At 36.3% G+C, this 26,271-nt stretch overlaps 1 protein-coding gene across 4 annotated transcripts; it reads left to right on the top strand.

Moving 5' to 3' along the window:
- The first annotated feature begins 778 nt into the window (after nucleotides 1–778).
- On the top strand, nucleotides 779–26,202 carry NUDT12 (nudix hydrolase 12). Of its 4 annotated transcripts, XR_014174730.1 has the most exons (8): nucleotides 779–914; nucleotides 2,381–2,589; nucleotides 3,456–4,036; nucleotides 6,910–7,077; nucleotides 12,270–12,383; nucleotides 16,911–17,110; nucleotides 18,000–20,876; nucleotides 25,862–26,202. XR_014174730.1 is itself a non-coding variant. In XM_081945283.1 (7 exons), the coding sequence occupies exons 1-7, from the start codon at nucleotides 849–851 to the stop codon at nucleotides 18,105–18,107; spliced, it is 1,446 nt and encodes a 481-aa protein (XP_081801409.1). In that variant the 5' UTR covers nucleotides 779–848; the 3' UTR covers nucleotides 18,108–21,823. The 4 variants fall into 4 exon arrangements, 3 of the variants coding, with proteins under 3 accessions (XP_081801409.1, XP_081801411.1, XP_081801410.1); XM_081945283.1 differs by lacking the exon at nucleotides 25,862–26,202 and having other exon boundaries at nucleotides 18,000–21,823; XM_081945285.1 differs by lacking the exons at nucleotides 779–914; nucleotides 25,862–26,202 and adding an exon at nucleotides 989–1,328 and having other exon boundaries at nucleotides 18,000–21,823.
- The last annotated feature ends 69 nt before the right edge of the window (nucleotides 26,203–26,271 follow it).

The following is a 26,271-nucleotide window of genomic DNA, read 5'->3' as shown; positions in this document are numbered from 1 at the left end:
CAGAGGACCTTGGTGGAAACCACTGTAGTTGAAATAAGTATCTAATAGAAATCCTTTTCACTGTATCCCAAATATAAGATCAGAGAGCAAGCTTTCCAAAATCATCAGATTCAAAGTAGACTTATTAAAAGTTAATAAAGTAACCTAAATTAAGATTAATTCAAATCAGTGACAATCTACACATGGCAAACAGTAAAAATGGGATTTTCACTATTTGGTGGGGGTGGGGGAAGATCCCTGATGAAATAATTGACGTTTTCATCTAGTGGGAATCCTGATGCTTCTGGAAGCCAATACACAACAAAAAGTTTAGTAAAATAAAAAATAAAAAATCTGTGTGTTTGTTTGTTTCCATTATTTTCAATAAGCTTGAGACTTTTCTTTTTGAAAATATGCAAACTTTTTTGAAGAAAGCATGCCACAACAATTCTGTTTAATGTGCTTGTCTTCCTAGTAATACATCTCAATGAATTCATTAGGAAAGCATTTCAGCCTCAGCATATCTTTCGTTAAATCGCCCAAAATAAATTCAAGAGTTTGCAGTCCATTCGATGAATGCTTCCAGAGAAATACAACCTACCAAGATATCGGAGGCTGTTAGAGAAAGGTGCCTAAATTTATATATACCTTTAAAACAGTAAGGAATGTTGTCCGAGGACAACTCTTTAAATGAAGCCTATTTTTTTTATTTTACATTTTACTTTACTTTTTTACTTTACTTTACTTTACTTTACTTTATTACCAAATACACTAAAAACGTCAGTGTGCGAGCGAGTATGAAAGAGGACTATTTAAAATACTACTAGTTCAGTTCGCTTTCCTCTGGGCAAGAAACTACAATTCCCAAGATGCAACGCTTGACGCTGGAGACGTCTCCGGAAAAACGTCGTGGAGGTAACCACAACGGAATGGAGGTAATGAAAGTTTTATCTCCCTTGGGCTGCCCCCACCCCCACCCCTTTGCTGGACTTAACCGCATTCCCCTTACCGCTAGTTCCGCAGATCCTCTTCATCGTCCGTTGAAAGGAACCCAAGTCTGAGCCTGCAGGCAAAAGCCTTTACCAGGCGTCCATTTCCCAGTTTCTTGCGATGGATGGAGAAACGAAGGGGAAGCTTCTTAAAGTTACGGAAAGAAATCCAGTATTGTTTCAGACAGGAGAAGTACAAATGTCGGGCTGATATACAAGTTTCACTTTCTGGACTGGAAATGGACTGTAGACCCTCGTTTGACCTGGAAAACTAAGGATCGAACTGGGATGGGAGGCCACGAGGAAATTTTAAGGATGTAGGCTTGGAAGCAACTGCAGTTGTAGCCAAGAACATTTGAGGTTGAGTTTTTTAATCCCAATCTGACTCCCTGCCTGGCAAATAAACTCACTAGATGCCTGGTGCCTATGAAGTAAGGCCCTCATTTGTTTGAGGACTGAGTCCTGCTGCTGTGTATTTTCAGACACAAAATGTAAGGTTGTTGAAGTGGGGAAAGTCCCTTTGAATCAGTTTTGTATCCAAGTGACTTAGCAAGGATTTTGGAATTGTTTTGTCACTGCTTGTTTAGGACTTAGAGTGAGTGAGTGATTGGCTCAAAGTCACCTGCTTGGCATCCATGGCTAAGACAGGATTTGAACTCAAGAACTCCTTGTTCCTAGTCCAGTACCTTAACCACCAAACAAAACTGGTTCAATCACTAATGCTTAAGAAGCATTAGCCTTACATCAAGCAGATCCTATCAAATCACTTTGTACGCTACTCAATTTATTCCAATACTAAATGTGTTAAAATCTAAGGAATTTCAAAAACAATACATCCTGATCTCAATAATATATCTGTTATTCTTGTAAGGGTGAATAAAGCATTTTGATGTTTGAATGTGCTGAGGAAAAAAATGTTTTCAATGTGAGTCCCAGAGAAGTAGCGATAATGTTTTTATTGCACCCGATTAAGCGTGAAATATGAAGTCCTAGTATGTTATTTCTGCATTAGTAAGTTATACGTAGAACAGCCATTATGGCTATGAGCGCTAAGATCATAGAGTTAACAGCTGGCAAGAAAAGGAATTTATGTTTGATAGAAGTACTGTAGCAACCAAGAATTAATCAAAAGCTGCAGTTCAAATTAAACAGCACAAGAAGAGAAGTGGTAACTGCAAGTGGTACTTTTCAACTCTGCTTTTGTTAGACTTTTGTTTATCGTTCATTAACTAGCAAGCTTTATTCCAGAAGAATCACTTTTAATTACTTTTCTTGTAGCTTCTTGTTTTGTTGAATTGTTTGTAGGCTGTGTCTATTATCTTTTGAATTTGGTTACCCTATAAATGTGAAATCAGATCAATATAGTGTGCTGTGATCCAGTTTTTCAGCCTGTTACCTTTTTAATCAAACAGATTATGGAAGATAGCGAAGGAAATCCAAAAAAGCAACTGATTTCTGAGCTTCATCAGCTTGCTGCTGATGGAAACAAAGCCAGGCTTACAGCACTTCTGGATCATTCTCCTTCTCTTATCAATGAAACTGCTAGGAATGGTTGGACGGCGCTAATGTATGCAACTAGAAATGGTCACTTTGACGTTGTACAGGTTCTTCTTGATAAAAGGTAAGAGAAAAAAAAGAAAAATAACATTGTTCAACTTGTCTAAAGTTACAGCCTTGTTGAAAGTTACTTCTCTGTGGAGATTATTCTATTTGCTTAGAACAATACACTCATTTAGATTCACTTTTAAAATGAACACAGCAAAAATTACATTACATGCAATTAAAATGAAAAAGAAAACATGTATATTTTGCCTTTTCACTGGGAATTCAAAGCAATGCACACTGGGTTTCATCTCATTTTATTAACTTATAGGCAAATAGTATGAAGTAAACTGAGATAGTGACTGTTCAAGATCATGACTAAATGCTGTGAACCTGGGTTTACATAGAATTGAGTCCTAGGAAAGTGGGAAGTGTGATAAAGAAACTAAAATAACTGCATCTTGATTCTGTTTGATATAAAATGGAGTGAAAAGAAACTGGCATATTTTGAAGATTTTGATACTATACCCTATATAGCAATAAAATAGAATTCCTGGAATTCTTATCATGTCTAATTGTTGACCTGACTTATTTCAAAGGGCTAACAACAGTTTTGAAAGACTGTCCAAATTATTTTCAGCTACTTTGTCATGCTTTCTACTTTCTAAGGACTGAGTTGTATTTTTGCCTTCTTTAATGATCCTCCACTCCTTTTCTCTACCTGTTGTTTTATCACTGTTCAAAAATATATTTTGGTGTTCCTTATGTTCTGCAATGAAAATTTGTGGTAGTTCAAAATCCTAACTTTAAATGTACTTTACTGTGTTCAGTGTTGATATTATATTACTAGTGAGATTAGGATATTTTTATGTTACCAGATATCATATGACATTCTGTCTGAAAATGTTACCTCCAAGTAACTTTTTGAATTTTTTTGTTTTAAAGGTGTGACAGGTCCAGAACCAATACTTCAAACCAAACGGCATTGGATATTGCTAGATTTTGGGGTTATAAAAACATAGCTAATTTATTAGCTAATGTGGAAGGTGGATTGAAGCCATTTTTCTTCACTTATCAAGTCAAAGAACCGGAACATTATTTTTGCAGGACATTTTTGGATAGGAAGAGTGAGAAGAGAGTAGATTCAAAGTGGCTAAGCATGAAACAAAAGGAACCAACAACCATATATATCATTTTTTCACATTTAAATCCTTTAGTTACATCAGATGATGATGAACGTAGTTTCCAGTATCCAAAGGTTAAGCTTTGTAAATTTTTCTATAAGGATGTCAAGAGATATCTGGAGCAGACAAAAACTATCACTACAATTTTTATGGGAGTGGAACCTCAAAGAATAAATGCAAAAGATTTGAATACAGGCAAAGAAGATGAGAATGGCCTAATTACCTGGTTTGCACTCAGTATAAATGCTACAGCGGCTGATAGTTTTTTACAAGAGCATCCAGGTTGTTACTTTCTTCATCCACCAATGCCTGCACTGTTGCAATTATCTGAAAATGAAGCCGGTAAGGTTCTGTTTATGTGGTGGAGCAAAAGTAAGAAAAGTCTTTTGTAACTTTCCTAATACAGGTTGGGTCACTTTGTAGGTATTTCACTTTACTTTGGGAAATATCAATCTAAAAATCCCTGCTTTAATTTAGGATTTAAGGGATTCTGATGCACATCCTTAGTTGGTTCTACTGAACTATCTGTAACAGGGCTGTCAAACTCCCGGCCCACCGCCTGGATGTGTCACTCACTGGCCACACCCACTCCCGGTTTAGCGAAGGGGAAAAAAAGTCCTGATACATCATGTGACACCGCTGTAACAACATGAGTTTGAAACCCCTGATCTATAAACAAGTATTAGCTCATGTTATCGCATGTCATTTCTATGTGATTATTACACTCTACTGTAAAGATTGTCTTAATTTCTTTTCTTTTTTTTTTTGAAGAATTTTATTGGTTTTTAAACATTTATGGGGAAAGGTAAAAGGGTACATAGAAAATTTTGGCAGCTCCCATGCTAGTGGTAGAAATCCATCCAAATCTCACAATTTTTACAATGTTAAAGACAACGTATAAAAGATAAGCAAAAACAGAATCTTGTTCTACATTATATCAACCATGTGTTCAATCATCTCTTTTTTTGTCACTTTCTAGTATATCAATAATTACAATAATATTTCAAATGCATTTATTTTTGTGATCTGAGCCTTTTCGATATTGCTCCCTCCTCCCTGTCCCCAGATGGAGCCACATCCCCTCCCCTCCCTCCTTCATATCTTGTACATTACTACCTTTTTCACAACCTCAAAGATTGTCTTAATTTCTAATGTATTTGCAAGTCTACAAATTCGGCATTGATAATTATTTAGAGCAGTGGTCGGCAAGCCGCGGCTCGCAAGCCAAATGCGGCTCTTTGCACATTTTAATGCGGCTCTTCTGTGCGCCGGGCGCCCGCTTCCCTCCCTCCTCTCGGGCTTTGGAGGGAAGCTTCTGCAAAAGCCCGGGCATGACAAGTCTCCCAGGCTGTAATTTGCCGAGCTGTACGTGCGCGTCTGTTTTCCACGGCGTGGAGCAGTGGCGAGATTCTGGGCGGCGAGCAATGATTCCGGGGGCCATCAGTGGGGGGGGGCAGGGTCCCCCCTCGCGTTCCTCATCTTCCCGGATGGCCCCTGGAATCATCACTCGCCGCGCAGAATCTCGCCGCTGCTCCACGCCGTGGAAAACAGGCGCGTGCGCACAGCTCGGCAAATTAAAGCCTGGGAGACTTGTTGCCACTCGCCTTTGCAGAAGCTTCCCTCCGAAGCGTTCCGAGGGGGGGCTGTAAACTTCCCTCCGAAGTCTTGGGAAGTTCTGAGGAGCCCCCCAAGGCAAAACGCCGCTGCCAGGTAGCTAAAAGTACGTCTCTGATTCGTCTCTGTCAGTCTCTCTCTGATTCCCTCTCTCACTCCCTCTCTCTGTTCCTCTCTGTCTGTCTGTCTCCCTCACACACACACACACTGTGGTGACCACAGTGTGTGTGTGTGTGAGTGAGACAGACAGACAGAGAGAGGGAGTGAGGGAGGGAATCAGAGAGAGACTGACAGACAAACACACACACACACACACACGCACAGAGACAGAGAGGGGGAGGGAGGGAGAGAAAGATAGACAGACAGAGAGAGAGACACACACAGAGTGAGTGTTTAAGTGAATGAGTGAGAGACAGACACACCCACATACACAGAGTGACAGAGAGAGAGGAAGGGAGGGGAGAGAGACAGAGGGAGAGACAGACACACACACACACACACAGAGTGAGTGAGAGACAGACAGACAGACACACACACACAGAGTGACAGAGATGGGGGAAGGAGGAGAGAGAGACAGAGATACAGAGAGAGAGACAGACAGATAGACACCCAGAGAAAATGACAGAGGGAGACAGAGAGGGAGGGAGGGGGAGAGAGACAAAGAGCCAGAGAGAGAGAGAGAAAGAAAAAGAAAAAAGAAAGAAAGTGGGAGAGAGAGATGAAAGAAAGAAAGAAAAACAACATATGACCACAATTGAGCCCAAAATTTTGGTTGCTAAGCAAGAGCGGCTCTCCAAATAAATTTCAATCATGGTTTTGGCGAGATTTGGCTCAGTTGAAAAAAAAGGTTGCCCACCACTGATTTAGAGAAAGGGCTTGCCTTTCTTGTCTCATTTCCTTTTCCGTTAAATTCCTTTTATTTTTTTATTGTGGTTTAGGATTATGTTTTTCTTAATAGCTGGATGTCAGAGAATTGCTCTGGTTACATTTCTATTGATAACTTTTAGCATGCTATTATTTAAGGGCTAGACCAGTGATGGCTAATCTTTTTGTTGCCACGTGCCGAAAGTGCACATGCCGAAAGTGTGCGTACACATGCGCACCCATAATGCAATGTGTGTGCGACCCCTACCCCCAGTGTGCCCTGCGCATGTGCGTGTGCCCCCTGGCATGCCTTTCTCCCCCCACATGCACGCATGACTCCCACGCATGTGCGTGTGACTCCCTACACATGTGCATACATCAACCACATGCGCCCCGTCCATACGCAGCAGAAACTGAAAACCACCTGGCATGTGAGAGGTGCGCACGCATGTGCAGTGGAGCTGAGCTGGGGCAACGGCGTGCGTGCCCGCAGAGAGAGCTCTGCATGCCACCTGTGGCATGTGTGCCATAGGTTCGCCATCACAGGGCTAGACCATTTCAATGTTCTGAAATATCACCAATGTAAAGGTAATGACGAAAAAATATTCCGAACAGTATACAAACTGTTAAAAGCTAATTTTTGCATTGGTTTTAATAATACATTGGAAAGTTGGTGTTGTGGTATCTGCAGAAAAGAAGCTCGGTATTGACCGAATGTTTTATATGATCATTTTTAGGAATCATCGCCCAGGCTAGATCTGTGCTAGCATGGGATAACCGGTATCAATTTTGCCCAACATGTGGCAGTGCAACTAAATTAGAAGATGGAGGCTACAGGAAATTGTGCTTAAAAGAAGACTGCCCCAGCCATCAGGGAATTCATAATACATGCTTCCCAAGAGTTGGTAAGAAAATCGCTAGCATGTTGCTATTTCTTTGCTAATGGCATTAAGAAAAATCAGAGTAATATGTAGCAATATGAATTCTGATTTGTCTCTGAACTCATGCATTAAACTAAAAATTGCAGCAGTATGTATGGCATAACAGAGCTGCAAGTTAGTAATGGGAGAAAAATGGATAGTCGGAAGGTAGAACAACCATGTGAAAGCATGGCTTTTTTCTCTTTTAAAAACACCTCCATTATTATTTAGTGTATGAGGAGAACATGACAGAAGAGAAGTAAACATATATACACAGTCCACATAATTACAGGTAGCCCTTGACTTACAACAGCTCGTTTAATGACCGCTCGAAGTTACAACATCACTGACAAAAGTGAAGTATGATTGTTTTTCACACTTAACAACCTTTACGGCATCCCCATGGTCATATGTTTAAAATTCAGATGCTTGGCAACTGACTCATATTTATGACCGTATAAGTAACATTTCTACAAGGGTATGTCAGTGGCCTTATAACCGGATGTCCGATTCAATTGCCTCTGGCATTGCTTCATGCAGATCTTTTGGGGAACTGGAGGTCATACATTGTGGACAAACTTGCATAATGTGTTTAATAGTTTGCATATCAGCAGCACAATCACAACAAGGGGAATCTTTCCATCCCCACTGATACAGGACAGAGGCACTTTTTCCAGTATCACACTTAATTCTCTTCAGTTTCGATCAGACAAAGCAAGGCAGGCTAAAACCAGGTAGTTTGGTAGAGGGATAACTAATGATCAGGTCGCAAGAAGTTACCAGGCATTCAGACGGGTTAAACCGGATAGATGTTAAGTGAACAGCTGCTTTCCAATCTGGCCTATGGGATTCAGTCTTGTGATGGGCTGTTCTTTGCCCTGGTGAATTGGGAGGGCCTGGTTGCTTAGCCTCCTGGACCATAGAAAAATGAGTGTTTGTCTTCTAATGTGGGGTGGAAGGTTTTGCTAATGAGTGGGATGAAATGTGCAGAAATGATACATATTATCCATGGAGTTGGACATCAATCATTTGGGTGTGGGTGCTGTTAAGTCACATGTTGGCACAATATTCAGCTGTGGAATAAACCAAAGCCACTGTCGTTGTTCATAGTGTGTTAGCATTAGCACCCCAGGATGTTCCAGCCAGTCTGTTCAGTAAATTATACAATACAATACAATAGCAGAGTTGGAAGGGACCTTGGAGGTCTTCTAGTCCAATCCCCTGCCTAGGCAGGAAACCCTATACCGTTTCAGACAAATGGCTATCCAACATCTTCTTAAAGACTTCCAGTGTTGGGGCTTTCACAACTTCTGGAGGGAAGCTGTTCCACTGATTAATTGTTCTAACTGTCAGGAAGTTTCTCCTCAATTCTAAGTTGCTTCTCTCCTTGATTAGTTTCCACCCATTGCTTCTTGTTCTAAATTTTTGTGGCTTTTCAATTTTTATAAATGTTTTTTTCCAGATGTTACCAGAAGGTTAGTGATCTGTCCAATGTTATCCCCAGGTACTTCGGAGAAGCATTATATTGTAAAATACAATTCTAGAACTTCATGGAAGGCTGATAATTTGCGTACCTATTTCTGAAATGGAATGTGACTACTTCTGTTTTTGTTAAGCTTTGTTGGAAGTGTCAAAAAGGGGTTCTGGTTGATTTACAATATTAATCTTTAATTTTATTATTTTACTTATTAATAGATAAATCTTTTGCATCAGTGTGTTAATTTGTATTCAAAATTTCTTAGCTTTCTCACAAGTCCACCATGCATAAACATTTTCTTGTGTTTTTCCTATAATCAACATTGCCTTTATACATTTTTGATAATTTATCTGGTGTCATACATCAATGATAAATCATTTTATATATTTTTTCTTAAATTATGACACATTGTAAATTTAATATTGGTTACTTACATTCCCTACCAAGTGTCTACCTCGGTATTATAACCAAAATTAATACCCAATCTTTAATTTCTTCTTCTGTTTCAAATCTTAACAAAAAAATTATACATTTTTCCTATTATATGTTCATCATTTGTGGATGGCCAAATTTATTTTATTTATATTTTTCCAATTGTCTTTTTATACATATTACACCTTTCTTTTAACTGTGTAGATAAAAAGCACTGAAAACAATTTCCTTCTCCAGTCAATTACTCTCTTGACTCCAGTCCTTGTCTTAAGTTCTTAGTTTTTCTATTCTGTATTTATCAATCTTAATATATTAGCCATTCTTCTAAAGAATGCTTCTTTTGTTCAGGTTATTAAATGTTTGGGAAAAACTTGAGTTTATATTTCTTTCATACATTAAATATGGCACTTCTTAAATATGATTTCTAAAAATAACATTAACTTTACTGTACTATTAAAAACCATGCCATTGAAACCTTCCAATGCTAAGATTCCTTTATTTTTTGAAAAACTCATTCTTTCATTTAAATTAAACAGGCTACAAAATATATAGTTTTTGTACATTTTCCATAGATATTTGCAAATACAAAAATAAGGCAATAAACATCATTAAAATTAGATTATCACTTTTTATTAATACTGTATGTGCGTGTTTTGGTCTGTGACTGTAAATAAAGTATTATTATACTGTATGTGCATATGGATAAGCTAAGTTTATTAGCTGATGTAGCCTATAGTTAATAAACTACACTGATACCAGTGGTGGGTTCCAGATCCCGTTGCAACTGGTACAGTGCAATGGGACCGGGCGTCCACCACATGAATGCGCACAGCATTCACGCAGTGCATGCATGCGTACTTACCGCCTGCGATGCTCCAGCTGCTCAGCGGAGCATCACGAAGGCGCCATACGCTCCATGCATGGAAATCCCAAACAGCTCAAATACAAGTAAGGAGCGCGGACCGGCGGGTGTATCCTTCAGAGCACTGTACCAGAACGGTACCTGGTGATCCCAGCAGGCACCGGTACGCCCATACCGGGGCGTACGGTCGTATCCCACCACTGACTGATACTCATATGTCACTTCAGCCCTCCTGCCATCATAAAAATACTCGGCAATGTTTTCCTACTCTGGAGTTGAAAAACAAGACTGCTTTGTGCTTGCAAACATGTCAGCATTACAAGGTTGCCTCATGTGTCCTGGGTTATGGATGGACTAAATGTAAGGTCAAGCATTCAGATGTCTAAAAGCGAACATTTTTAAAATCTGTTTAGCTACATAATTATAAAAGAAGGACTCATTTGACGCACAGTGGGATCTGCAGGCGGAGGATAGAGGTCAAAATAGGCAAGCTAAAGAAACAGATATGTGTATGTGTGATGCATATACACAAGGGACCAGCTTACATTTCAGTACAGCTTCCTTGCCAATTTTTACTCCTCTTCCCACCTTTTCTATGGATGCTGATGGCAAAGCAATACAGTACATCTGACTTACTATTCTGAGTTAACTTTACCACTATGTTCTCTCTAGAGATCTTGTATTCCTTTTCGTTCAGATATAACCAAGTTTAAAGTATTTAAATAATTATTCCACAATATAATGTATATCCTTGCTTGTTTTCATCCTTATATATCTATTTGCTAGTATTTAAAAGATCCATTTATATTTTTATTTAGATTACTTAGCTGCTTACTATCAATTTCCTGTTTATTTTTTGTTAACTTCACCTCATTTTCAAAGTGTATTATAGATGTGTTTCTTATCTTTTTTTTCCCTTGGGGTTTTGGTTGATGCACATTATCTACATTTCCTACAGGTTAGTTGAAAGTAGGAGTAAATATCTATCATATATTCAGATAACTAAAAAAGAAAAAAAATGTGATCAGGATGAGATATGCAAGAATGCTGAGCCAACAATTGGTAATTCCAGTAAAATTTCTTTAACAAAACAAGTAGGCAGCAAAATTTGAAACTTCTGCTCAATACATTGCAGCATATAAATTTGTCACAGGTCATCAGTCTTCGAAGCATATTTACCTAATGGGATTGTCATATCTGTCATTTTGAGAGGATAAGATGAGATGGCAACAAAAGTGGGGAGGGGGGGGGGAGGGAATGAAACAAGAGTATTGAATATAAAATTATGAAGGAACTGGGTTGCATATCTATACTTTTTAAAAATTCCTTAAAAATGCAAGTTCTGAGACAGAGTAACCATCATATCTTACATGTATGGCAAAAAAATGCCATACCTTTTGTCTGTTTTCTTTTACCCCACTCGCAAATCCTACAGATAGGCAGAAGAAAGAGTGGACAAAAGGAATGGTCTACGTAGGGATCACCGGTTGAAATCTCTTTCAATATCTTTTTTTTTAAAAATTTTGAAGGACATCTTTTTGAATGAAAATGTCAAAACCTGACAAAAGAGACAATGCAGCAAATGCAGGTCTTAAGATTGTGGGAAAAGATTGTTAGAAGAAGAGATGAAAAAGTAGGGCAAATACAGAATGGGAAGAACCAAGGAGAAAAAAAAATTATCATACAATGCAGAGCTCTTATATTTAGCATGTTTTAGAAAATAATATTCCTGACAACAATAGAAGCGCAGCATCTTTGATTTCAGCTGCGTGTTTCCAGCCAGTTGTTCTTGGATTCTACCAAATCTGTTGTGTTTCTGTCCATAGAAACAATCAGGTTGTCATGTTTTTTTCCATTATTTTCTTATTATTATTAACAGACCTTTTACATGTTGCCTTTTTGCTTCAATATTTAATGTCCAGAGACTGGTCTGTTTAAAATTATAATTAAGGGAAAATTACAAATTACACTACACTAAGTAAGTCTTATTGTCCTTTAAACATTGCATTTGGAAATCAAAATATTATCACCAAACCATTCATCAATAACTAGAAGGCGCAGAAAGCAAAAATTCCTGCTGATTAAATTGCTGATATATATAACTGGGTCACTTATTCCAGTGTTTTATCAAAATCATGCAGCAGCTCAGGCAATTTATCTCCTGAATCTTGCTTTTGGCCTAGGTAGGTACATCCCCAGAAGGCATCAATGTTGAAAAAAAAGATGATTTTTTTTTAAAAAAATCCTGCAGTAAGTTTGCCTAGCTACAGGGCTTCTTGTGAGAACTGGGTTTCAAGCAGTGAAAGGAAATAGCAATGCTAAATAAGAACGGATAGGCTTATGCTTCTCGCTGCTTTTTGTAAAAGGGATTTAAATATTTATGCCTCTCCTTAATTTCTGTTTCAGATCCTGTAGTAATAATGCAAGTCATTCATCCAGAAGGCAACCATTGCCTTTTGGGAAGAAAAAAAAGATTTCCCCCAGGCATGTTCACTTGCCTTGCTGGATTTATAGAGCCTGGTAAGTTTTCTTTATATGTATACTGTTTTAAAACTTTTTTTGCTGCTTTTTTTTGTGAGAGTGGGGGAGGGAAAGACAGGGACACAGTATTGATTTCTAAATAGCACTTTTTTGATAAAAGCATGTAGACCATTTCTGTTCCTGAAAAATGAGTGAAATTCCAGTCACATATATGATAGATAGATAGATGATAGATGATAGATAGATAGATAGATAGATAGATAGATAGATAGATAGATAGATAGATAGATAGATAGATAGACAGACGATAGATAGATGATAGATAGATAGATAGATAGATAGATGATAGATAGATAGATAGATAGATAGATAGATAGATAGATAGATAGATGATAGATAGATACATACATACATACATACATACATACATACATACATACATACATACGAAATATGCTGTGTCCCTATATATATGCATGCATACATACATGTATGCATGCATATATCATACTTTCATTCAGGCACAGAGGTTCAGGGGCTTAAAAGATACTGGAAAAGGTCTATACTTAAGCGGTTCGAATCCTGCCACCACATGGTCAAATGAGCCCCCTCCCCTCACTTGCCTCAGCCCCTGCCAACCTAGCAGTTCAAAGGCATGTACATACAAGTAGTTAAATAGTTACCACTTTGATGGGAAAGTAACAATGGTTTGGCGTTTCACCGTACACTTGCACTATGACATGATGTCATGCTAGCCAATGCTGTGGAAATGTCTTTGGACATTGCTGGCTCAATGGCTTAAAGAAACAGATAAGAACCTCCCACTAAAGTCAGCTATGAATAGCAGAGTAAAACCCATAGGGATTCCTTTCTTACCTTCATTCAGGAACTCAAGGTAACATACATAGTCTTCATTTACAGAGTAACAATTCTCTGAGATACCTTGGCTAAGGAAGATGTTACCCATTGGTTGTGGTTGGACTAGAATCTGGGTCAGTCTTCAGTACTTCCTTTCAAGTTAGAAATTCAAGAATTCAAGTTAGAAGGATACAGGGTGAAATGAAATACAAGCAATATAAATTACAATTGGAAAATAGGGAGCTAATGTTTGTGCATTAATTATATGAGCATGGTTGGGATCACTAGTAATTTGAACAGAGATTGCTAAAAAAACCGGGTTTAGTCAGTTTATGGTCATCTGCTAATTAGCTGATGGTGTATCCCAATGCAGCTTAGAGCAAAGGCAGTTTTTTAGAGACAACATCAGTTGTCAAATACCATTTGTCAATTCAGGTAGATTGACTAAGGAACTTGTACATCAGTGTGTCATCCTCTCTTGCTTATTGACACCTCAAATTTTAAGGTAGACATTGTATTTGAGAAATCCTTTGAAAATGTTTTTAAGCTCATATTTCATTATATTATTCAAGTTCAGCCACTGAACAACTTCACAGCAGCTTTCTTGGCAGTTTTTCTCGTATTCCCTGCAGAGGAATAAATAAGAAATATTTCTCCGTATTGATAGTATCTGATTCTAATTGGGAAGCAAGAGTTGGATCTCTTGGGGATAATACAAGAACAGTGTGCAGAAGTTTGTCATATGCAGATTCAAATAAAAATGAAGAAAATTGGTTTGCAGGGAAGGCAATTAACATTCTTTCATGCAGAATGCACAAAAACAGAAATCATATTTAATTGTGCCTTGAATAGATTTATCAGAGGAGTCAAAATAGAGTCCTGCTCACTGAATAGGACTTGAGGATAGGTAAGACAGCAAAGCAATTTGAAAATATATGACTCTCTTATGTTTAGCAGCTTTGTAAGTTTGAATAAGACCAAACTGTGTTTGATGGGCATGAATGATTTATTTATTTATTTAGCCAGTTGAGAGTTGAAGAATATGGGTCACTAATATCTTTTACTGCAGTGGTTTTTTTTTAATTTAGCAACTTTAATATATATGTAATTCAATTTCTAGAATTTTACAAGTTTGAGAAAAATGCTTTAGTACAGTAGATTGGACTGGAATTTTAGGGAGGTTTTGTTGTTATTGTTGTTTGAATATGGTATTCATTGGGAGACAATGCCCCAGTATTTCTTTTGGGAGATTTAATGATGAAAATGTCAGGAAATAATTTTAGCTATGGATTGTTGTCAGAATATATGGTGCTATGACAAATTTCAGAAATGATGCTGACCTTGATTTTATATGGCTTTTATTATCACTTTGTTTTGCTCTTGAAATAACAAATGCAGAAAGTCTGTTGAACTGTTTCAGATTTGCTGCAGTTTGATAGTAGTAAAACCCATAATATTTTATTCATTCTGGGTTTAATCTGAAACATATCAACATATTAATCTATGACATATCACAGTAATTTTTGCAGGGCAAGAAGGATCCCTCAATTTTCCCAACCTTATCTCCTGGACATCCCATGCTTAGTCTTCCCAACACCTTCCCTAATGTTTTCCCTCACCTCTTCTAATTCCCTATTAATACACTGGATTCTCTGCCTCTCCCTTTCTGATAGCAATAAAGAACAGCCTCCAAACCAGAATATCCCATTTTCTTGCCTAAACTAGAGTGATTTTCTCTATCCTGCCCTCAGTTCCTGCTTTTCATGCAGTGTACCCTATTGCTCCTATCTTCTCAGCACATTTTCTTGGCCAGGAAAACCCTTTTACTGTGCCTTTTTCTTCCTCTTATTTTGCCCCTGCCTTAACCTTGAACTACTGTGCTTCAGTTCATTTTTGGAACAAAACAGGACTGTTTCAATCCAAATACAGATCAGAATAGCTGATTACAGATGTGGTGGGAGCGAGGTGAACTATTCATAACTGGATCATGCATAAAGCTTTCAGCACATCCCTAAAATATTTATTATTTGGCTGAAGAGACGTGCACAGATGCTTAGAAAAGACATATAAGGTGTATATGGTGCTATTTACTAAGTCTGCATTACTATTACTATTAATCTTCTTATCGTTCCTATCACTCATCTCCTCCCACTTATGACTGTAACGTTGTTGCTTGTATCCCTACGATTTATATTGATAGTTTCCTAGGATGATTTGATTGCTTATTTGTGTTCTATGGCTATCATTAAGTGTTGTACCTTATGATTCCTGATTAATGTATCTTTTCTTTTATGAACACTGAGAGCATATGCACCAAAGACAAATTCCTTGTGTGACCAATCACACTTGGCCAATAAAGAATTCTATTCTATTCTATTTGGGTCCATTGAGAGATGGTTATGGAATAATACATTCATTGCTCTTGAGGGACATGAGGGTACCCAGCAATAAGCATTGCTTTTGACAGTTACTGGACCAGGATTATTAGTTCCAGGGTGGGTGGGGGTGGAATATGTAGGAAACATTGACCTCTAGAAAAACCCTTTGATTGCTAGATTGTTTTTCCTATATGTCAGTGTATGCAGACTCCAGAGTCCTCCCCATATAATGTTATTAAATTTCATAGCATGTTGTCAAAATTCAATTGCAAAATGCCATTTTAAGTATTCTACTACTGTTGGTGTTGTTTTTTATTTGAATGTTTTGATTTTTTTAGATTTAAATGATTCCCTGCCCTCCTTCAGCTATATCAATTTTGACTGTATGATAAGTCTATCATTTAGTAGGATAGTTTGGTTCTCAGCATGAAAAAGGTTGTTCAGTTCTGCTATATATTAGAAGTACCGTTAATGGAGATCCATGTGTATCTAAAAGCATTCCATTAGTTTGAACTTAATAGATGCACTGAGCTAAAAATTAAAGAAATATTAAAATATTTGCATAATTACAATCTATAGCTGTTATTCTCAAAGCAGTTTGCAAGTCCTCCTTTCTTTATTTGAACTAGAGCTGTCAACATGCTTTGAAATGCAAAGATCCCAAGCGTCAACTCTTGAAAAATGATGTTCAGATAATTAAAAATGAGGCTTGAAATCTATAAAGCCAAACAAGTAATTGAAAGCTCCTTGCAGCCTTTAATTAAGATTAGCATAAAATTACAATTTCCATTAATATGAGTTTTGCACATTTTTTTCCAATACAGGTCTGTTCTTTAGAAATTTAAATTATTAAAACTTATTCCAAACCTTAAGATGCTGCAAGACATTAGTTGTTGCAAGTATTTCCTCCCCTTCATAGACACGGCCTGTTACTCTCATTTTCAGTGGATCCCATGAGCTGTGTGGATTCAGTTTCTTTATCTTGCTAGATATGAGTTACCCATTACAGTAAAACTATTGGGGGGGGGGGAGTATGGAAATAATTTTATTAGACTTGTAAATACGCTCATTGGTAAATGCACTGGCAGGGAGGGGACCAAAGATGTTCAATCAGTTTAGATCTTTTGAAATTATTAGCATACTCTGCTTTGACATGCTTTTGCTTTTGGACGATTAATTTTTCTGTTGAAAATAGTTTATGCTCTAATGTTTGAATAGCCACAAAAGATTACTCAAGAAAGTTTCATATCTTTTGGAGTACTTTAAAGCACAAGGTACAATCTTTGCATTTAGCTTTGTCAATTAACTGTTCTATTCTTTCTTTGATTAGGCGAGACAATTGAAAATGCTGTTCGAAGGGAAGTAGAAGAGGAAAGTGGAGTTAAAGTGGGCCGTGTTGAGTATGTCTCTTGTCAGCCATGGCCAATGCCCTCCTCCCTAATGATTGGATGCATAGCTGCTGCAGTGTCTACCGAAATTAAAGTTGACAACATTGAAATAGAAGATGCCCGCTGGTTCAGTAGAGAACAGGTAAAGTTCAATTTAATTTCCTTTTCTTATTGATTGTCCTCAGAATGCATTGGTTAGGGCATACAATATGGATGTGCTTTTTCACTCAAACAAATTAAACTTCTTACTCTCCTTATTGTACAGTGATTACACTGAAATTGAAAATTATATGTTGGTCAAAGAATTGATACAAGCAATTGTTTCTCTGTTGAACCCATAGATCTTGCCAGTAGGTACATTTCATTGAAGACTATTAGAAATACATGGTTTTCACTCTAAACGTAATGATCTTCCTGATTCAGTTTTACAATATTGTCTCCTTGGAGATATCAGATAAATGAGGTGACCATTTTTATTAGGATGACTTCTATTTCCATAAAATATTTCAGCTGTCGGTGATGAGATAAAATACCGCTAAAACAATTATTTCATAAAGTGATTGCCTCCCATGTTTTTCCTTCATATTTCGCTTTAGTTGTTTTCTTCGTCACCGAATTTGATGACCTGACAGAGTGATAAGTAACATTCTCTGGTTTTAATGGATGCTTTCCATCTGTTCATTTTTAATTCTTCAGGGTGAAGAATTATTAGCAGATATACATTGTTTGTTTTTTTAAACTTAGCTTGTAGAAACATATTTTGAAATATTACATTGATGTGTTTTTTTATAAAAAGGAACCAATGCTTTTAGTGTGTGGTTTTCCTTTCACCAATTTTCAAAACAAAAAAGGGAGTAGATCATTCCAGAAATAGTAAACACTACCTATATAAGAAGTAATGGGCAGATATGAGATTTGCCCAATGTCTTCTATCAAAAACAGTTGGTTATTGATCTTAACTACTGATTTTCAATTACTGCGTAAGGTGAGTTTCTTGTTCTGATATTTATTTATTTATTTTTACATTTCAGATAATAGAGATCCTCAACAAAAAGAACCAAAATATTTTTGTGCCACCATATCAGGCCATCGCTCATCAGCTGATAAAGCACTGGATTGGAATGAATGCTAATCTTTAAATTCAGCAAGCTAATATTTGCATTGCATTATAACTGCATCTTTTAAGATAAAATTAAACTTAATATAATTCTAGTAGTAATTTTAGATTTCCAATTCTTTCATTCCCCACACTCCTGTAATTATTCCCTGTAATATTTATACTTAACAGTTCTTTTGACAAATTTTATCAAACATTGCCTAGTTTCTTAATAAATGGGCTCATAAAAGCTTATTTTATTAGGAAATAAGTTGGGTGTTCTCCTAGCAAGCACTGTACATATGGTACCTATGATAGCCTGATTAGAACCGTTGATCTCCAAAAGTTTTTTTTAATGCAATTAAAATTTTAAGTGAGAACTGTCCAAAAATCTCATAAGCCAAATCTTACAAAATCTCTACATTGTTACCCAAGCTCACATGAATTTTTGAGGGGAGGAGGCTCATAAAATTGCACGCTTGAAATGATTTCTGATGCCTAGTATAAAATATTAAGTAGTATTTTATCATTAGTTCAATAAACACTGCAAAATTGTAAATATAGTATCAGTATAATATTCTTATTAATGTACTATGCAATTCTTAAAACAAAATTGTAAAAATCCTATTAGAAGAATAGACATTGCATTACCAATGCGACCTAAAACCTCATTCTTGTAAAAAAAACTTGCTGTGTTTTGCACAGCATTACCATTAGCATTACTAAATCATAAAATTATAATTTGGGATTTCTGGATATATTTGCATTAAGCAGGTTCCTACATTGCTCCAACATACCAGATTAAGAATTGTTCTAAATGTGTCATCAATATTACATTAATATTATTAACTGTTTAAATTGAGAGAAGTTTGGAATTAGCAAGCTGACTTTTGGCTTTTTTGTCCCCTGGAGCTCTTTAATAAAGTCTTCCTAAACCCTTCAGCTGTGTGACATCTATTAAAAAGATTTTGCCTCCGTAGAGAGTTCCCTAACAAAGTTGTTCCCTGCATTTTCTTCACTCAATACCTCTAGTCCAATTATATCAAATTGAAGTTAAATGATTGCGGACTAACACTGAAATAAGAAAAGTACAGGAAGTAGAACAAATGGCACAATCCAAATTTAACCAGCAGCTATGAACCTGGTTTCCTTTTTGAACTGCAAGATAAAGAATGCTCTCTATGGAACTCAGGAGAAAAAATGGAAATGTGGCTTAACCATGACTGCTGCAAGTATCATTACCTTTTGCCACTGGGTAACAGAGATGTGGTCTTTTTGAGAAACTGGAGAGTATAGCCTGAGGTTATTTCTATTTCTGTTTCTTTTTTGATTGCCAATTTGGGACTTTCCTACCTTTCCCATGGGAGAGCTGAGCTGTCTTTTTTTTTTCAAGTAGTCTGGATACAATTCCAATCAAACGACCTCCTGTGTTAGTCTGAACAGGCCCAGATGTTTCCAGATAGTCCATTTAAAACCCCTTAATGGGACCAAGTTGGCTCAATGGCTAAGATGCTGAGCTTGTCAATCAGAAAGGTCAGAAGTTCGGTGGTTCAAATCCCTAGCGCCACGTAATGGAGTGAGCTCCCATTACTTGTCCCACCTTCTGCCAACCTAGCAGTTCGAAAGCATGTAAAAATGCAAGTAGAAAAATAGGGATCACTTTGGTGGGAAAGTAACAGTGTTCTGTGCGCCTTCAGCATTTAGTCATGCTGGCCACATGACCACAGAGACGTCTTCGGACAGCGCTGGCTCTTCGGATTTGAATCGGAGATGAGCACCACACCTAGAGCCAGGAACGACTAGCACATATGTGCGAGGGGAACCTTTACTTTACCTAACTATCATAAAAAGTAGTTACAATCCCTTCCAATTTAGTTTGGCTCTTCTACAATTTAATTCCATTCGTTCAGTTATTATGGTTAAAGACTAACCTTATCGCACAACATTTGTACTCCCATCATATTGTGTGCATTCTTTCTAAAATGTCGATAGGCCATTCTTTTTTCAAACGGGGTAAGACATCCTGCCTAAGACTGAGAAAGCATGAGTGAAACTTGTCCCATTCTTTCAACATGTATTCTTTTTCTTTTAAGCAGTGTTTGTAGTTTGAGCCATGGTCCTTTAAATTGTTGTACTATCACAGTCACAACATCACAAGAGCAATCCTTGGCCGAAAATTTTTTATACATGATTACTGGAAAGGAAGTCCCATTAAATTCAGCAAAACAACTTCCCAGCCTTAAATATTTCCTGGTGGTGGTGGTTGTTTTCCTTCTGTTATACCAAGGCAGGAATGTCCATTAGGTGGTTAAAAAAGTTAAAATGGCAAATGACACAATCTGCCAGAGCTAAATCATGTTAGCTGTAGACCCCAATTAGACTTTTCACCCCCCCCCCCAATGGATGGGTCAAAATGGATAAACACCATCGATGCCCCACTATAATAGGCACAAAACCTACACAGTAGCAGTCAAGTATGAATTGGCTGCTGCTTAATATTCAGTCTTTTTGAATGTCTGAAAAATTATATTTGATTAATTCTCAAACATAATACAAGAAGAAAATTTATTCTGTTCTGACTCTGTCTATACACGTGAGGGGAAAAAGAGCAGGTATTTGTAGGCTGATTAAAGGTAGGTCGTTCTTAATAATCTCGGGAATTAAATAGCCTAATCCGATTCTGAGGTTAAGGAACAAGAATAGAAATATAAAGAAATAGAGCAAGCCAATCAGGCTTAAGATTTGACTAGTCTTTCTTCTGAATGCAAAGTCTTTCTTTCACAAAAATAGGAAGATGATACAATTTGCACAGGTGAGTTGCTTTCCCATTGCTTATGATGCGGGGGGGGGGGTGTATAATTTAGACCAATAATTATAATATACACATCTTTACTCCTTCAATCAAAAAACTAGCTACCTCTATGTGTTGCTATTAGTGTTCTGAATTGATAATACAGAAAATAAATAAGAAAATGAGATAGGTGAGGGTTTTGAACTGTGTTTTACAATCTTTATGATATCACAGACAATTATTTTGTTCTTTCAATGTGGTGATCAGAACACAGCTGTACTAAACCAATGAAATTGATTTTAATGATTAGCCTTTGTAATATTGACACGAATCTATTCATTTTCTAGGTTATTCACAAAACACCAGCTACATTTGCTGTAATAGAGTTTCACAAGATTTGTTCCAATAAAGAAATATTCTATATTTTCCCCCTCAAAATAGGCTAGTTTCTTTATCTCAACATTATTTGGAACCATATGATTCTAAAGTGAGGATAACAATTTCTTAAAATTTTATTTCATAAAGGTGTGTGTGTGCGTGTGTACACTACATACATACTGTGTGTATATATGAAAATAGATACAGGTGCCCTTTGTCAAAGTGCAGGAATAATATATTTCTTCAAATGGGGGTGCATTTCTTTCTTTTTGTTTTTTGAAGAGTTAATAATTACATTAATGATTCCTTTTTAAATATATTTTAATTGTTTCCAAAATGTATTTATTCTGAAGTAGGTAATTCATTTTGAATGTTTAAGATCAGAGTCCCACTGTTTTTGTTCCTCTATGAATATATATTATTATAAAATAATAATATTAGAAGCAGTAGTGGTGAAATTATTTGATAGTTTTGCTAGCCTGAACTATATCTTCTTAATCTACATTTAGAAATTCTTTAGACGAGGTTCTATATCCATAATTTATATTTAAGTGGAAAATAATAAATTGAAAACAGGTTCTAATTAATGTTTAAGTTGGAAAGAATATTTATTGTCTGAGGTAATGGTGATAAATGATGATGCCATTTTTGAATTGGATTCTGTGGATGGTGGAAAAACACATTCTGCTAATTTATAAACTCTTTGAAGTTCTCACTGCCACTGTCAATATGTCCTGGAAGAGCCTTTAAGCATCCAAGAATTATTTTTGTGATCAATGAAAGCTACAGCACCAGAACAAAGCTCGGTGAATTTGTCTTGAACCAAGCTACATTTAAAAACCAGTATTTAAAATTACATCAACTGATATAGGTCACTTAAGAAGAGCAAAAATAGATGTAATAAAAAGAATAAGGATTGGTAAAACTATATGCAATTTCCAAGCTCAAGATTATTCCCTCTTTATTCTGGAATAGCAAGACATTTGATTAAACCAAGAGTGAATTTATATTGTACAATGAAGGAAAATATTTTAATAGATTCATTTGTTCTGCTTAGCAAGATCTCTGCATCACAACTTAATAAACATGATAGACATATCAAAAGGCTATAGATTTTTAGTGATATAATTTATAGCCAGTCATAGGCTATTTAATTTTGTATTGTCTTTCAATTAGGTTTTTTGTTAAGCAACGTCAATTAAACAGGTTACTGAATATTATATTATTTCATTTTCATTTGACCATGACAATGTATGCATTTTTCTTAATGTACATTAACAGTTCAACATCAAAATAATCTCTAAAAACTAATGTTAAAAAGATAAAATCAGAAAATGGATGTTGTATCTGCTTTCTCTTCCCTTTTTTGATACTTTCATGTGCTCCCTCAATTTAATATACCTTGAAAGCCATAAAAATGCAGTGATAAGTTCCACCAACGGATTTTTGATTAAAGACCTTTTGCAACTATAAGATTCATATAGTTAAACTTCCTTGGCATGTTATATAGCCCATTTAAAAAGTTGTTCCCAATGAAATAAAATAAAAAGACATTTGGGAAAAGCGGTTAAGAATTAGTGTGGCTCTTCAGTCTCTAAGAATGATGAATTATGGTGTTATTTATATGGACCTTTCCGAATTGTCAATTGAAGTTGGTTCTTTTAAGATAGCTGTGCATTCAGGACATATATATATATAGCGCGATATGCTGTAAAACTGCTATTAAGATTTGTGGTGGTGAATGGGGAGCAAGCAAACTGTTTTTTCATTATCTGACAGTTTAAAGTGTTCCATTTTTAAAAATAGAGATTTTCTAAGTATCATGTCAACACATGCAACGGAGCTAAAAACTTCCTATCAACACCTTAAAAAAGATATTTTGTCTATTCCATTGCTGCAATAGACACACACACACACACACACACACACACACACACACACACACATTCTCTGGCAATACTATCAATTAACTTCTTTGTAGCTCAGATTTTAAAATTGCACTCCCAGCAAATTACTCTAATAATCTTCCCAAACTATATCAAGAACTGCAGTTGGCAAGCTCCTAAGCTTTATATGATTTTAATCAGTAATTTTAAATGCTATGTTCAATATCCCAAATGGACTTTTTCAAGAGGTACTGTTTTCTTTGAAGATATTTCGCTTTTCATTCAAAAAGTTTCTTCGTCTGAAGAAGCTTCATTGATGAGAAGCGAAATGTCTTCAAAGGAAAATGAAATTCATTTGCCTCTTGAAAAAGCACCTTTGGGACAACTATGACCTGGATACTGAGAATCTCCATAGACCTTTAACTATACAAACAGAAAAGGTCAAAAAATACAGTAAGAGTCCTGATGGATCAAGAATAGAAAAAGTAGGTTATTCATCCGAGAATAGCTATTCATAAGCTCTCAAGGTCAGAGATGCCTGATCTGTGATCATTACTGTATAAAAATATCCTGAACAAAAGAGTGAAGCACTGTGATTTCTTTCCTCAAGCTTTAGCAGCTTCAGCTCAAATCCTAGCTTGGGCTGCTAAATAACTTCCCAAAGACAATGCTAGGGAATTAGACTTTTCCATTCTAGAGGTAAGATATGTTCTAGCATGGATATCTTGGTATCATTCAAGTCCTGACTTACAATACAATATTCATCTTAAGGAACAAATTGTATACATTACACCATTTTGTTCTCATTTAAAATATACTCTTCTGTATTCATAGAATGTGCTAGGAAGATTAAACACAGAGTCTATTGTTCTTTGTACTTCATCCATATGTTCATTAATTCCCCATGTTCTTCCCTACCAATACTTATGTAATTCCTACAATTATATAGAGATGTGATTTCATATTTTGTTACATTTTTAAACATGAATTCAATAGATTATAATCAAAATACCTAACTTTATTGGGAAAGTAGCATAGAGAAATTTACATAATAAAGTTGACTTTTTCTTGATCCAAGCAACGTACTTTTTCAGTTTGGTGATCTTTCAGGGTCCCTCCCCTGCATGCCCCCCAAGCCATGCCATGCCCACAGAACCGGTAGTAAAAACAAATAAATCTCATCACTGACGTGAACTCTCTTGAGTTGCCATTACTTGTAAATTATGGTTACTGGGAACTCTGACTGTTATAGTCCAACATGTCTGGGAGTTCCTGCTTTTCCAAATAAATACTAATAAAAAATAAATTGGAATAAACTTAGGCAAACAATCAGCATGCATGGCCATCAATCATAGTTATTCCATATAACCATGGTGGTTAGAATGTAGTATTGCAGGATAATTCTGTCAACTGCCATCAGTTCAATTTTCAGCAGCTCAAGGTTGACTCAGCCTTCCATCCTTCTGAGGTTGGTAAAATGAAGATTGTTAGGGGCAATATGCTGACTCTGTAAACCGCTTAGAGAAGGCTGTAAAATATTGTGAAGCAGGTATATAAGTCTAAGTGCTATTGCTATTGCTAAAGTAGTTAAGTGGCAAGATATTAAAAAGAGTAACAGAAAGCATTTACATGAGTAATACACTCATTTCCAGAACATAAAAGTAAAGTACTGGTTGCTATTAATCATTGTTGAAACACTGGGGAGAAAAGCTGCTACTTAAGTCTATTGTTTGTGTCAAGATATTTATTAGGTCACGGACTGAATAATTTACAGAATACTGAATGTTTTGCAAAATATATAAACTAACAGATTATACGCAGTGTGGGAGTAAAAAAACAAAACCTGAAGATGGCAACTATGGTCATGGGTTATTGGCATCCATCTTTCTAAAATGCATTGCAATGACACACATAAAATGGGTGAAAGGCTTCGTGTGATACCCTGTTCTGGGATTGATGCCTTCTATGCTGCTTGTATATGTATGACTGTGTTATCCTGTTGCATATTTGACACACAGTGATGTAAAAAATTTAGACTAATGTGCATAAAGCAGACTACAAGAAAACACAAATTATGCAATGAAGAGCCACTCATATAAGACCATACAGGGGCAGAGAAACAGTGAAAAGAACATCCCTCCCTTATAAAATATATTTATTGGGGAAAATGAAAACACTGAAATTATTGTGCAGACTGAGCACAGAGACTAACATAATGGAACAAAGTTTAAGACAAAATGAGTTACTGAATAAAGAGAGAAGAGTGTGGAAGGCAGAGTCTGTGATGGGGTGGCTATTTATGTCACCCAAAGCTCTCAATCTCTCCTACTTCTGCAATGCCAGGAAAATTATGGAATCTGCAGATCACCTTTGAATCTCAAAAGTTTATCCAAGTATCAATTCCAATATTTCTTTGGAAGGAGTGATGTGTCCTGGAATTTTCTCCGTTTTACACCATCTTAAATCTACAATGGGTGGCAACCTGATGAGGTCTAGGGGACCATACAATCTATCTGTGCTGTACCAGCTGATAAATTCAGTCTGGCATGGTTCGTAGACCTTTCTGAAAAGAAGGCAATTTGTAATTATCAGAGTTGCAGCAGAATCAGGATACCCTAGGAGCATTGTGTCCTTTTGTAATCCATTAAAAATTATCAGTGACCTGCCTAATTGATCTGCCTAATATGTTTAAGCAGTCTTACTTTTAGAATAGTAACATCATTCTTCTCTTTTATTTTTCAGATAAAATATCAACTGATGCCAATAGAACATTGAAAACAATGACAATCCAAGAAACACAAGATTTCATCATGAAGCAATGGATTTGCAGTATCTGATTGAAGTAGAAACCATCTTATATGGAATAGAAAAGGAAATAACACTGATTTTTTAAGGCAATATCTGAATTTTTTTAAAAAAGGGAAGTGAGGATAAGATTGACCTGCTTAGACTCTTTTCTGCTCAGCAAATGATATTGTTACAATGTAAATATTGATGACTTAGAAAAGACATCAAAGAATATACTACAATGGAGTGTAATTCTGTGGTCTGCTAATACAGAGAAGTGAAATATAATCTCTTGAGTATGAAAATGAGTGTTGTGATCCTTCATGAAGAGTCACTGTATGGCTTGAAAGTCAAAACACTTAAAA

This window comes from Natrix helvetica, assembly GCF_964273705.1.
Source record: "Natrix helvetica genome assembly, chromosome: 2".
Lineage (NCBI taxonomy): Eukaryota > Metazoa > Chordata > Lepidosauria > Squamata > Natricidae > Natrix > Natrix helvetica.
Note: the sequence above shows the minus strand (reverse complement) of the source record. Positions and strands in the feature narration are given on the sequence as shown.